General features: G+C 46.4%; 1 protein-coding gene across 1 annotated transcript; it reads right to left on the minus strand.

The window, feature by feature from the left end:
• Positions 1 to 8,809: 8,809 nt before the first annotated feature.
• DUSP23 (dual specificity phosphatase 23) lies at positions 8,810 to 11,229 on the minus strand. Its single transcript, XM_032154034.2, has 3 exons — positions 11,147 to 11,229; positions 10,773 to 11,041; positions 8,810 to 9,982 (listed from the first exon to the last, which is right to left on the minus strand). Exons 2-3 carry the CDS (start codon positions 11,037 to 11,039, stop codon positions 9,797 to 9,799), a joined length of 453 nt encoding a protein of 150 aa, XP_032009925.1. The 5' UTR covers positions 11,040 to 11,041; positions 11,147 to 11,229; the 3' UTR covers positions 8,810 to 9,796.
• Between the last annotated feature and the right edge of the window lie 3,400 nt (positions 11,230 to 14,629).

Consider the following 14,629-nt stretch of genomic DNA (forward strand, 5'->3'; position numbering starts at 1 on the left):
CTTCAGGTGAATGGTGCTGACCAGGAGATGCCTGAGTCGCCAGACTCAGCTGCCTTGATTTTTCCAGGACCTGGGGTGTTCCTCTGTGGGGAGCTGTCTTTGCAGTCCCCAGCCCTCCCCTCCTCAGCACACATCATGCCCTCTGTTTACAGAAAAAACATACCACCTGATCTGTGTGGCTTTTTAGTACATGACAAATTGATCACTATTTGGAGAAGAGAAGACAGGTTTGAGGGTAAGCGGACAGACGTAGTGACATAGAAGGGGAGGGAGTAGGGATGTAACTGAGGCAAAAATTTTGAAGGCTCAGGACACCCCCTGACCTGGGACAATAGGGAGAAATGCTGGACTGAGTTGCAGCACCTGGGGCCGCTGCCTCTGTGGACCTGTGAATTGGGTCAACTGAGATATGGCAACATTCCAATATTTAAAATGTGAATGCAGTGAATCAGGCAGAGCAGTGGGTGTGCAGGAAGCTGTGCCAGCTGCCGTCTGAAAGACATATATTTCTAGCAGGCGGGGATGACACTCACTTGAGATCCTTTCCCATTTGAAAAGCATTAAAAAATCATAACCTGCAGGCCCAGAGGGTGAGCACTCTGACTTAACAACACTTTTACTTTCTTTTGCAAAGCATTAAAGTCATTAACTTCCAGCAAGCAGGAAAAGCAGGTTCTTACTTAACTCTTATCTTCTGAAAAGCCTTAAAAATCAGCAGCCATGAGACCCTGTCTCTCTTTGGCAGTGTTAAATCATAATGCACCGTATTGTGGCTAAGTAACGGAGCCATTCTGTCCGAGTGTAATTTAAGGAAAATTGGACCTAGTGACATGTCCTCTACTCAGAAAACTGTGGTGACTCCACACTGTTGATCAGATATGATCCAAACCTTTTGGCATGAGTTTTTGCTGCCCTTTCACTATCTTCACCTGACCATACATTTCCTGCTACCCACTGGATGAGGTTTGTACTTCATCTATGCCAATTGACTCCCCGTATTTTTCTCTCCCCTCACTGATACCTATTTGTCCTATTCATCCCTCTGTCTAAGGCTCCCCATATGGACTCTGCACCCAACACATAACATTGGTATTTTTAATAACATCCAGCATTTGTATATCCCTTTAGGCTATCCAACCTGACTCTCCACATCTCTTTGAAGGTTCAACTTTTTGAATTTCACTCCTCTTATCTCTTTAATCACTATCCCATTGCTTAAATATTTATGCATTGCATATTGGCTAATTGTATCCAACTTTGCATTTACACTTAGGAGGGTACATATGTCATGTATTCCTCCACTAGATTATCCATTCCCTAGATTTATTATTTTCTTCCCATTTATTCACCTATGTGCAGATACCCAGGTAAGTCACAGCACATCAGTTAGTCAGTCATCATCTGTTTATTGAGTATTGATGTGCCAGGCATTGTACTGTGCTAGAGGTATGCACATGGTCCTTAGACTGTAGCAGCATACAGAGAAACATTAAATGACTAAATGAATTATTATTGGCGAGCAAAGGGCCTCAAAGTAGGACAGATACTTTGGGAATACATGAGGGCCTGTTGGAAACCTTTTCCTGAAAAAGTGATGTTTAAACTATGACCAGTAGGGGTCAGTAGGAGTTGGGAGCTAGGCAAAGAGCTGGAGAGCAAAGCATCCCACCTGCCCAGACTGTCACGTGGAGAGGGCACAAAGAGTGTGCAGGAAAAGTAGTGTGGAGTAGTGTGCAGTAAAAGATCAACTCAGCAGACCTGGATTGCCCAAACCCTGCACATTCCAAGGGTCGTTGAGATTGCCCTTGATTAGCTTCTGAGACCTCTGAACTCTTGAAATATCCTGCATGGTAAGAGTGTCTTTGTATACCTGACACCATGAGCCAGGCCAGATCATTTCTGCTAACAATGTGATTTATGGTGAGCACCTGTTTTTATATGCCTAGGCTGCTTTGGGCCATGTTGTTTCAGTCTGACCTGTGTTGGGGCTGGAGACTGAGTTATGTGAATGCTGCATGCCTACGTGACTGACCCCCCACTACCCCCACAAAACAAAACAAAACAAAACTAAACTAAACTAAACTATAAACTAAACTAAACTAAACTAAAAACAAAATGCTGGACATCAAGGCTCAGGTGAACATCCTTGGTTGGCCATATTTTGTATGTGCTGTCATACATTGTTGCTGGAAGAATTAAGCACTGTCCATGTGACTTTACTGGGAAAGGAAAACTGGAAGCTTGTGCCTAGTTTCTTCTGAACTCTGCCGTATGTACCTTTCTTTCTTTCTTCTTCTTTTTTTTTTTTTGAGACGGAGTCTCGCTCTGTTGCCCAGGCAGGAGGGCAGTAATGCAGTGGTGTGATCTTGGCTCACTGCAACCTCTGCCTCAGGGGTTCAAGAGATTCTCCTGCCTCAGCCTCCCGAGTAGCTGGGACTATAGGCACGTGCCACCATCCTGGCTAATTTTTTGTATTTTTAGTAGAGATGGGGTTTCACTGTGTTAGCCAGGATGGTCTCAATCTCCTGACCTCATGATCCACCTGCCTCAGCCTCCCAAAGTGCTTGGATTACAGGGGTGAGCCACACTGTACCCGGCCCATACCTTTCTTTTTTTTTGTTGATTTTAACTCATTTCCTTTCATTGTAATATACTATAATCGAGAGTATATAAAGACAGGGTAATATTTTGAGAGGAAAGAAAAGAGTATAACAGCTTTTCTGAGTTCTGTGAGTCCTTCTAGCAAAACATCCAACCTGAGAGTGGTTCTGTGGACCCCCAACACAGGCAGAGAGAAGAGAACAAAGCCTGTGGGAGAGAGGAATATATAAGGTGAGGAAGGAGATGAAGAAAATGATTGGATTCCTTAGGTCCTTACAGGTGGTGGTCAAGAATGGCATGGTTCTGCCTGTAGGCTTGATCCCAGTGTGGCTACTTTAATTCTATTCCATGGCTCTAGGCTGCACCTAGCCACAGCTAGATCTCAGGAAGTGTACCTACGGAAAACATGAAAATCAGTGAATTTCACTGGCGTGGGGGAGCCCAAGGGCACACAAAATCTAGTGAAGAAGATAAGTGGTGTCACCTGTGGGATGGTGCATGGATTAATATTTCCCATGGGGTCCCTTTGAGTTTGGAGTAGAGTCACTAATGCTCAATGTATATTATTAAAGAAGATACAGTGGTGTGTTTACTGTAAAAGTGAGGACTGGCCAGGTGCGGTGGTTCACGCCTGTAATCCCAGCACTTTGGGAGGCCGAGGCAGGCAGATCACGAGGTCAGGAGATCGAGACCATCCTGGCTAACACGGTGAAACCCCATCTCTACTAAAAATACAAAAAATTAGCCGGGCGTGGTGGTGGGTGGCTGTAGTCCCAGCTACTCGGAAGGCTGAGGCAGGAGAATCACTTGAACCCAGGAGGCGGAGGTTGCAGTGAGCCAAGATTGTGCCACTGCACTCCAGCCTGGGTGACAGGGTGAGACTTCATCTCAAAAAAGAAAAATAAAACCAATAATAATTTAAAAAGTGAGGACTGAGCTCTGATTTTTTTTTATCTTGCCCAAATTCCTATCTAAGGCGTCTGGGGAGTCATGACCTTCAAACCACAAATTCTCATCAGATGGGTTATATTTAACCCTATATATTGTGACTTACTTTCCAATGTGACTCTGGCATAACATTACGTGACAAAGAAGAAGGTCAAACTACTTTACCCCAAAATCTTTGCCATATTTTGAAATGGTCTTGCAAAGCTGTCTTTTGTGGGGGGACGTGTGCATCTGTAAAGAATCTCTATTAACATAGCTAGAGCTTTTTCTTCCAGGCCCCCCAATCCTGAAGAGATTAAGTAAGAATCTAGTACCTTTTAAAGGCCTGAATAGGAAACATTCATCATCTATTATCTCTAAGAGCAGCCACTATAAGATTTCAAAAGAACCTTAGTATCCACAATCTTTTATCTCTCTCTTCTTTTTTTTTTTCTCAGACGGAGTCTCACCCTGTTGCCCAGGCTGGAGTGCAATGGCGCCATCTCTGCTCACTGCAACCTCCGCCTCCCAGGTTCAAACAATTCTCCTGCCTCAGCCTCCCGAGTAGCTGGAATAACAGGTGCATGCCACCACGCCCAGCTAATTTTTGTATTTTTAGTAGAGATGGGGTTTGGCCATGTTGGCCAGGCTGGTCTTCAACTCCTGACCTCGTGATCCGCCCACCTTGGCCTCCCAAAGTGCTGGGATTACAGGCGTGAGCCACTGTGCCCGGTCCACAATCTTTTATCTTAACCTGAACATTTCCTTTCCATTGATCCCAGGTCTTTAGACAAACTCAACCAATTGTCAATCAGAAAATGTTTAAATTTACCTGTAGCCTGGAAGCCCCCTCCCCACCTGCTTTGAGTTGTCCCACCTTTCTGAACCAAATCAATGTATTTCTTAAATGCATCTGATTGATGATTGATGTCTTGTGCCTCCCTAAAACGTATAAAACCAAGCTGTACCTCGATCACCTTGGGCACATGTTCTCAGGATCTCCTGAGGGCTGTGTCACAGGCCATGGTCACTCATATTTGACTCAGAGTAAACCTCTTAAAATATTTTAGAGTTTGACTCTTTTTGTTGATAAAAGCTAGCGGAGAAATAATCCCAGAACTGTTTGCCATACTGAATGCCATACATTGAAAACATCACTAATTTGTTTCATGATTATATATCTATGGTGACAGAGTAAGTCAGTGGAAAAATAGGGTAAAAGAGTTGTCAAAGCAATTTAAGCAATTTATTGGCACAAGAAACTCTGTTATCAAGGTTGCAAATAAGTCATCAATTTCAGGCATGGACATGCACCAAAGTGTTTCTTAAATTTCTGCTTGCTTGGACAAGCATGCTGACTTCTCAAGAGCATGCCTCAAATCCATAATAGCCAAAGAAAAATTTTAAAGTAATGGAAGAAGTGCTTATGTAATTCACTTCTAAGTCAACAGGGGATTATATTTTTGATGGTGTTGGAGGCTTGAGGCAGAAGCCTGTTAGAGATGATGACTGTGCTGGCAGCCTGCGCACTCCCAAGTCAGAGTTATGCCACTGAACATTGAGCAGCAGTGCTGGGGAAGCCGTGTGATTGGAGAGCTCAACCGATGGCCCTGTGAGTCCAGATGACTCCATTCTGGGGAATACGAGATGCTGTTATATATTTTCTAATTACAACAAAGTCTATTCTCTCTGCTCCCAAGAGGGAAGGCAACCGGCGGTTTACAGCTAGACAGCCCGAAGTTTGAATCCTGCTCAACTCGGTGACTGTGGGCAGATCACCTAAACTCTCTGGGTCAGTTTATCCATCTGTGCACTGGTTATTGTAATACTTTGTTCACAGGGTATTTTTTGTTTTGTTTTGTTTTTTCTTTTCTTTCTTTTTTTTGAGGCTGGAATGAGATAATGTCTGTAAAGCATTTGGCACAGTGCCTGGCATGCATTAAGGGCTCAAGCAACAAGAAAACAGAAAGGGTATTAGGGTTTTCAGTAAATCATCAGACATAAAAAGACATTTTTGAAGCCTTGATACCAGACACACATGCCTTAAGACTGTCATGCCAGATAAGGATATCTGTTTGCTTTGAATTAGATAATAGTGGATGTGAGAGAACCACCCTGATAAATCAGTGTCACTATTTTGCTCTTAAATACTCGGGCCACATTTTTAATTTATTTTTATTTTTTATCATCCAGCCCAAAATGTCACTGGGCCACATTTTAAGGAGAAGCACATAATTCAGGTACTATTGACATGAGTGTCAGATGCAGCGTTGTTCTTTGGCTTCCTAAGAGAATAAAAAGGATGGTCATTGGAAGCCATGTTGATGAGATGGTCCATGAGGCCAGCCTCTAATCATGAAGGCAGATGCCTTTGTGGGCTGAAACCAGGAAAAGTCTTGGCAAGTGGGATGCCTGGCCAAAGAAACATGAGCTCTGAAGTTACAACTTGAGTTTGTATCTCAGCTCCATCAACAGTGTGTGGCTTTGGGCATGTTATTTATCTCTCTAAATCTCAGTCCCTTCATCTATAAAAAGGGGGAAATACATGACTTGCAGAGTTGTAAGGATAAAATAATATAACACAATGTATGTAAAACACCTGCTACATGGTAAGCACTTTGTAAATGATGGCAATTATGATCCTATAAGAAAAGTACGGTCATGACAAAATGCAAAATGCATTTGTGGTAATTGACATTGTTTTGTGACAAAGCAATCCTGTGAGACCAAATTCTCAGAAAGAATGGCAGGATACAGACAGCAGAACATTTGATTTGAAGCTTGGCACACGGGTGCAGTTCTTTCTGGGAAATGGTTTATGGTTTGGATCAAATCTCTGCCCCAGGTAATGTGTTCACCATTGCCCCGGGAAGACTAGATCTTGGGGATAATGGGGGGGCAGGTGGGACCTCGTCAGCCAGAGGAAGAGCAGTGATGAGCCTCCTGTGGACAGGAGCCCCACGTGTTATGAATGGATCAGGATGTAAGGGTGATGACCAAGTATAGCTCCAAGGGAGGTGTGTGCCAGTCTCAGTGTATGCCAGTCTCAGTGTATGCAGTGTGTGGCCTATTTCCCCACTCCAGTCCTCTCTGCAGCAGGACACCTATGTTGGGATACATGGCTTGTGAGGCAGTCATGGAATCCAGAACCCAGAGAGCAAAAGGGCCCCAGTCAGGGAAGGATGAGGAGGAATCTTCTCAAAGAAGGTGCTTGTTAAGGTTAAGGTTTAAGGCTGGTGCTCCTTCTGACCTGCTTCCAGTTGTTTCTGCAACTGGATAATTTTCTGAAAGGAGAACCCAAGAGGTGACTGCTGCAGAGCCCAAATGATATGAAGGGATGTTTTCCAGATAGAGAAGCCTCCGTTCAGCAGAGAACTCTGATCACGTACCAGAGAATAAACATGAATTAAACGTAAAAAAACATGGGGGTGGGAGTAGATGTTACTGCAGCTGTGCCCATCAGCAGCTCATTGAGAATCAAAGTCTCCTGAATATGGAAAGTTAATGGTGTCTATCACTGTCTTGGGAAACCAGCCAGGAAAAAGGCTGAGGGACCAGGGATGGCTACCAGACATTGCTTGAAAAGGTAGGAGGTTTGAGTTGGTCCTTTCTGTCCTATTAAGATGTGTGCATCCACAGGAGACATTACCAAGTATGTTCCCACCTCCACTCCCAGAGGAAATGAAAGCCAATGACTGCATCCGGTGCTTGTTGGTCTGATGCAGTTCTCAGTTGAGGCCGATTTTGCTCCCCCAGGGGACATTTGGCAATGTATAGAGACATTTTTGTTGTCACAACTGGGGGGAGCAGGGGCATCCTACTGGCATCTAGTGAATAGAGGCTGGGCAAGCTGCTAAAGATCCAACAATGCACAGACAGCCCCAACAACAAAGAATCACCCACTTTCAAATATCAATAGTTGAGATATCCTGGTTTAAGGCGAATGTTCTTTTTAGATGGTGGCACGGATCATCTATCTCAGCGTAGAAAGGGGACATGGCTAGTCTGTTACCCCTTATTGGTAGCCATAGACATAAGAGGGCTTGGTGAGAAGACAAAAACAACTGGGAGTGGAAATGAGCCCAAAGGAAGCCACAGGCTAACCCTCAGGTAGATGGATAAGGGCAGAGTTTTTCATTTCAAGCGAACTCTTACTTATTTAAAAAGCAGTTTCCTTAAGCACTTAATTATATGTGTATTTCCCTAAGGAACTCTTGAGGCAGAGGAGACTTGCTTAAATTATGGGGATGGAGGCAGTACACAGGGCTTTAATGGGGTTAGAAAAATTTTGTTTCCTTTGCGGGAGCCTTAGGAGGAAGGGAAGGGCATATTCCTCTTCCACAGTGCAGAGATATGGGGAGGATGGAGTGACACAGGAACAAAGAGGCAGAAAGGGCAACGATTGGTTGTATGGCCTAGCAGGTGAGGATCAGAGTAGAGACATGAACTCAGGGAAGCTTCATGCCTCACACCTCTCTCTCTCTCTCTCCATCCTGGTAAGCCCTCAGACTGGAGGGGAGGGGTTCAGGAAGTGGCCCATTCACACCCTTCATGCCCTACTCCCTTCACATGAAAATACACAAACACCCCTTTGGAAGATGTTCTGGTTTGCATCAGAAACAGAATGGGGCCATACTGTTGGGGGAGGGGTGGATGGGGGAGAGCAGGGTAGACAGAACTTTTGGTGACAGGAGGGTAAGGGTGTCAGTACATCCTCTATTTGCATTCTCATTCCTCTGTTGCAGCTAGAATGCCTGGAATGTGTGGGTTTCTTCTCTTTGGGAGACATCCTCACCTGAGTAGGCTAGGTGGGGACTCAGCTTGAAGAACTGATCACTCAGATTTGACAAATGAAGGAAAACTGGGGAGAGGGCATCTTATGGCCTTAGATTGGCAAGACTTCAGCTGTATCTCGTTTAAGGTTGAGTTGGACAGGGATGAACTGGGTGGTTAGTAGTGGAAGGGGGAAAGCAGCAGAAAGGAGCACCAGTTGGCTAGGCCTGTCTCTGGTCTAGGATACAAAAGATGAGATCTACAGGGAAGCCCTTGACTCCCCCCTCTTCTATGTCTCCACTGGAAGTGGAATGCATGTCTACAATAGCATCCATTGTCTGTGGTGGACTCTGTGCCCATCTTCTCCGGCAGGCTGAGCTCCCGAGAGCAGGAATCGTGTCTCATCCCACTGTGTGGCCTCCAGATCTAACAGAACTCATACAGGTACGTACAGGAACTCACACATTTTATGGTGAATTTCTATTTTATTCAGCCTGCTATTGCAGAAAAGAGCACAGGCAGACCTAGAGCAAAGAGTCCATTGGGCGGATATATGCCATTCTTCCCATCTCTAAGTCAAAAGTATAGTGGTGCTGGCAAAACGGGGCCCAACAGGGGGGCAGAATGGGGTCCAATAGGGGATAACTGGAGATAACATCTGAGAAACATGGCCAAGATTTAGACCCCTGGACTCTTCATTTAATTGTTAAATATCTGCTCTGCGTAACTGCCTAGATTGGCTCTGTTCTCACGTCCTTTGGCCTGAGGTTGTGGGGCAGCAGAACGGGCCAGAGAGCCCAGATGAGCTGAGCAGCACCTGAGGTTGGTGAGAGACGCCCAGCCCTGGGGAGGTGGAGATGGTGGTTATCTGTGAGTGCGACATCCAGGCTGTCTCTACCCCCAGATAAACAAGGGTGACAAGTGTGCAGCAGGTGGGCCTACACGGAGGGGCCTCCTGGCCTGTGAGCATCAGAGACCTGGGAATGCCAGAAGGCCAGGCCACTCTGGACCTGAATCCTTTTCATTGACTAGCTCCCCCAGAAAACACATCAAATATTGTCAGGGAGCAGATACATAGCATTTCAGCATCTTCAAGGGATTGAAGACGTGTGTTGCTGTTCCGGCCCATCCTTCCACTTTCTACAAGTGTGAAGATGGGCCTCTCTGAGCTTTGCCCACCTCATCCAAAGAACAGAGATGGCCCATCTGTGTTTCCTGTATCACAGGGCTACAGTGAGGCTGAAATTAGTTGATGTGTGGGAATGCTTTATAAAGTACCATGCAACGTGCCCCGGTTCGTACAACTCATTTATTCAACAAAGCAGTACAAGCCTCCCCTTCAATCAGGACCTGCCTGCAGGGGTGGACTACTTCAGTGTCTTGAGCCAATGGGAGCTAGAGGGTTTAATACTTTAGTCCACTTCCCTTCATCTCTAGCCCCAACGACAACATGGGGCAGGGGAGTAAGGGCCTGGTAGAAGGGTACTGAGGCCCCTTATTTCGTTCGCTGGTAGAACTGGAAGACTGCTTTCTCCTGCTCATAGGTCTCGATGGAGCCGGGTCGTAGTCGTCGGATTTCAGCAATGGCATCTCCTGCAGCCAAGCCCCGCTCCTTCACCAGGTAACAGGCCAGCATGGTGCCAGTGCGGCCAAAGCCCAGAGCACAGTGCACTCCCACAGCCTACGAAGAGGGGGCTCGATGGGTGCCACTCAACTCCCCCCCCCCCATAACTGTTTCCTGCCCCTCACTTGGTTCTCTCCACAGCTCCTTCTTCTGTGCCAGGTCCAGGGCTCTGCAGCAAAGTCAGGGAGGGCTGTCCCTGCACTAGCTGGCTAGGAGGTCTCTGCAGTGGCTGGTTCAAGAGCTGTCCACCTCCGCACAGCCCTCCACCTGCGGTGTTCAATACAGAAGCCAGTAGCCACGGCTACTGTGGCTACTGTGTACTTGAAATGTGGCTAGTCCAAATTGAGATATAGTGTGAAAAACGCCAACAGAGTATGAAGAGGTAGTAGAAAAAAGAATGAAAATATCTCATTAAGATCACCAAAGTTAATTTTATCTGCTTCCCCGCTTTTTAAGAATGCGGTTGCTAGAAAAACTAACATTGCATGGAGCCACTTAGGTTCCATTATATTTGGACAGCTTTACTCTAGAAAATGGTAAACAGCCTCCACCTGACTTCAACCCCCACCTCTCCCAGGTGTCTGTCCATACCCTGCTCCTTCTCAACTCACAGTATTAGCTGGTTTTCACTGCCCCTCCTCAAGCCCCGTTCGCACTGCTTCGCCCTCTCTTTAGTTCCTTCCGTTTAGCGCTTCCCTCCCCCGCAATGGCTTCCCCGTCTCCCGGCCCTACTGTTTGCCTCCCCGAGCCCAGTTAAGTTATTCCAGGCCCGGTCTCCCCAGCTCCGCCCGTGTCCCCCGCTGACCTTCCAGGCCCCTCCCTCCCTGCGCTGACCCCGCCCGCTGACCTCTCCCCGTGCGTTGGCCTCGTCCACGATCTGCACGAAGCGGTCGATCTGGTCGGGGGCCGGCGGGCAAAAGTCGGGGATGCGCAGGCGGTGCAGGGTGAGGCTGGGGCAGCTGTCGCTGTGAGGGGGCCCGCGCTCCGTCAGGGACACCAGGTGCCGCACGCCCAGGTCCAACAGGAACTGGTAGTGGGCGGGGAGCCGCGGCAGCGCCAGCCCCGCCAGCCGGCCCGGAAGCACCCAGGAGAAGTTGGGGGGCTGCACGCCCATCGCTGGGAGAGGGCACAGGACAGCGGGTCATGGGGGACCAGGCTGGCCAGCCCCGCTCCGCCCACGCGTCCCCTCGCCCGCTCCGGGCCAAGTAACCCACCACCTACTTGGCCTCGGCGCCTTCCGGGCCACGTGGTTTGCGGGGCACCGCCCTCGGGGACGCTCTGCCCCGCCGCGGGGATTGGCCCAGAGCCTGGGGCGGGGCTGGAACGCGGAACCCAGCTCTGAGCGACCGAGGGAAGCGCCGCGATCCCGCCCCGTCCGAGCAGGTCACGCGGTGATTGGCTGGATCATCATAATGGGCTGGGTTACTTCCGCGGGGTTCAACCCACTCAGCTAAGAAGGAAGACCTGGAGCGAGTTAGGAATTGTTTGCTGCGGATGGAACAACCCGGGGTCGGACTCTGCTGCACCCTGGCGGCATGTTGCAGTCATTGAGTCACTGGCGCCTGCCCCTGCCTCCCCGCGGGCCGGCCTAGTTCTACTTCCTTCACTCTAGATGCCCTGGGGTTTAAGAGATGACAAATCGGCTTTCTCCCAGGACGAGGAGTCTCCTCTCTAATGACTGACTGGTCGTTATCAGCGACTTTTTGAACTGTTCCAGTAAGAGGGAATTACTGCTGCACAGGAGGCTGTTCTCATTTTTTCATTGCTGGAACTATTAAAAACTTACTCAGGGTAATAATTATAGTAATAATAATAACCAGCACCAACAGTCAACCCCCACTTCTCCTGTCAATCCAGTTGCTCCTCAGGACTTATTGAGGATTTATTATGTGCTAGTCTTCTAAGCACTTAACACATACTGACTCATTTAATTGCCACAGTAATCTTATAAGATAGGTGATCTAATGAATCCCATTTTATGGATGAAAAAACAGAGACACTGGAGAGGTTAATAAACTTGACCAAAGGATGATGACTAATGCCTCCAAAATCTTTAATAACACCGCCATTTCCTAAAGTTAAATGCAACATTGTTTTCTATTCACATAACCCCCTCATGTCCCCAAATATTATCTGGGTTAAACGCTTGTGGGTTTTCTTAATTTTTATTAGTATTTCATATTTCTTCATTTTTCAAGGTTTTTTAGTTCTCTGGGTCACTGTCCCCTGGGCAGGCTAGAGTTGATTAGTGTTGTTCTTACTAGGTGGGGGCCCCTAGATCTGAACACCGTTTCCACTGCCATCTGACCAGTCCATATCCGCATTTGAATAATGTGCTTCTAGCAATGCAGACTAACTGTAATTATGAATATAGTTAACCCTTATTGAATTTGTTTATGTACCAGGCCCTGTGCCAAGCGCTTTCTGGAAGAACCGCATGTGAAAGGTATTTTTGTATCTTTTTTTGTACATGAATCATTGGAAGCTTAAAGAAGTTGGTTAACTTGGCCAAGGACACAGTGATCCAAGCCCAGGGCACTTGGCCATGAGGATGTATTATATTTCCTTCCCTTTGCACCTACCTATGACACACGTTTGACCATTTAATTTGGCTTCAGCAAGATGGAAAGCAATTTGTCTTCTCCTAAAGATCAAAGCCTGCTCTGACCCTGTGGGAAATACACTTACCATTTACCCAGACAATTACTTTCCCCAGGTTCCAGGAGCTGCCAAATCTCCCCTTTTTCTCCTTCCAGACAATCACAGCCCTAATTAAGCCCTTCTTGTTTGCACTCTCATTTCCTACATAAATTCCTAGCAATGTTACTGGCCCTCCCCAGTTTATTCCTTTCTTTCTTTCCTAGCCACGGCCTCTCAGCCACCAGTCACCTCTTCCCCCCACCCCCTGACCTCCCACTTCTCTTTTCAATCCAACTGCTCTTCAGGATTTCTGGTTGCACTACCTCTGGAGACAAGACTCTAGCACTTGTTCTTGTAAGTTAATCTTTTCTTAGTCCCTTTGCCTTGTTCTCCTTTCTTTGCTTCCCCTACTCATAAGGGAACGTTCCACTTCATTCCCTACCCTCCTATGTGCCCCGTCTTTGCCTCCATGATATCCAGCTCGAAGCCCATATTCTCCAGAAGGAGAAAATTTTTTTGGGAGACCGAGATCTTCCTCTTCCCTGAGTCCCCTAACAGTCATTCTCTCCCTCTTGTGGGTTTCTGCAGGGCTAGCAGTGCATCCATCAAACCATTAGGGCCTCCGTGTGGAGAGGCCAGTTGGCTCTCTTTCTAGGAAGCTCTGCCCTTCCCTTCCAGCAGACCCAGAGTGGAAAGGGCCCAGGGTCCCTGCCTTAAGCTTTGTCAAGGGTGCCATATGTCAAGGGTGCCATATGATGTTTTGTCTTGGGCCCAAGGGGCCTCAAACTGTAAGGAAAAACCCTCTCTGATGGTTTCCTGGCTCAGACTTCTGCAATTAACAGGACTTCTGCAACTAACCACCTCCTTGTCTGCCCACATACATGATACTGACCTTCTTTTATTCTTTCCTCTGTACAGAGTTACCTAACCCTCAAGAAGATTTAGGCTTTTTTTTTTTTTTCTCCCATCTCACCTTGTATAAATATGTCTTCCCAGTATAGTAATTTCATTGGATTGAGGATACTTGTTTGCACAGGAGGCAAGAATGCATTGTTCCGTTTTTGAATTCCACACATCTAATATGGAGCCTGACCCATAGGGCTCAAAATGTTAAATAAACAAATGAACGGGAAATTAATAAGTAGAATGCATTGGTAAGACTGCGAAGGTACATTTCTAGGAGTGAATGTGAGTCTGTTGGACCATGTGGCAATGTGTATTTGTAATTCTTTTTAAATGCACAAGTTTGAGGACTGTGTTGAGTATTGGGTATACACTTCTCTTTGAAGTGTATTTTTTACTTGACTATGCTTTTAAATAAAGAATGGCTGTGTCAGTATGATCTTGGCTATGTCTAACTACTGTTTTTGTGAAATGGGACAAATAAGGCTTGTTCTTTATAGAGCACTGCTCTTGTAATGTGCATGTGTGTGATGGCATGTGTATTTGAGTGTGTTGGAGGGGCCATGTTCCTGGAGAACAATCTATTGACACTGATGGTGGGCTGAGTAATAAGCTTAAGAAATTTCCCTGACTTCAAGGAATTTACAACATCCTTGGGGGGGATTTAGACTCTGATGTAATTATTCTCAGGACATATAATAAAGTACTAAATTGCTCATCAAAGACAATCAGATAATACATATTAAAAAGCTAATTGTGCAGTAAAAACAAGTGCAAAAGAAGTCAGTGGGGGGAACATAAGCTTGAGTTGGAACTACCAGAAATGTCTTATGAAGAGAGGGATTTTTCTTTCCATTTTGTCTACTGTCCAGTGAAAAGCTCAGCAGACCCAGCAATCCCATTGCTGGATATATACCTAAAGGAATACAAATCATTATTTTATAAAGATACATGCACCGTATGCTTATTGCAGCATATTCACAATAGCAAAGACATGGAATCAACCTAAATGCCCGTCAGTGATAAAGAAAATGTGGTACATATACACTATGGAATATCACACAGCCATAAAAAGCAATGAGATCATTCTTTTGCGGGACATGGATGGGACTGGAAGCCATTATCCTCAGCAAACTAACACAGGAACAGAAAACCAAACAC

Source organism: Hylobates moloch, unplaced genomic scaffold (assembly GCF_009828535.3).
Source record: "Hylobates moloch isolate HMO894 unplaced genomic scaffold, HMol_V3 SCAFFOLD_5, whole genome shotgun sequence".
Lineage (NCBI taxonomy): Eukaryota > Metazoa > Chordata > Mammalia > Primates > Hylobatidae > Hylobates > Hylobates moloch.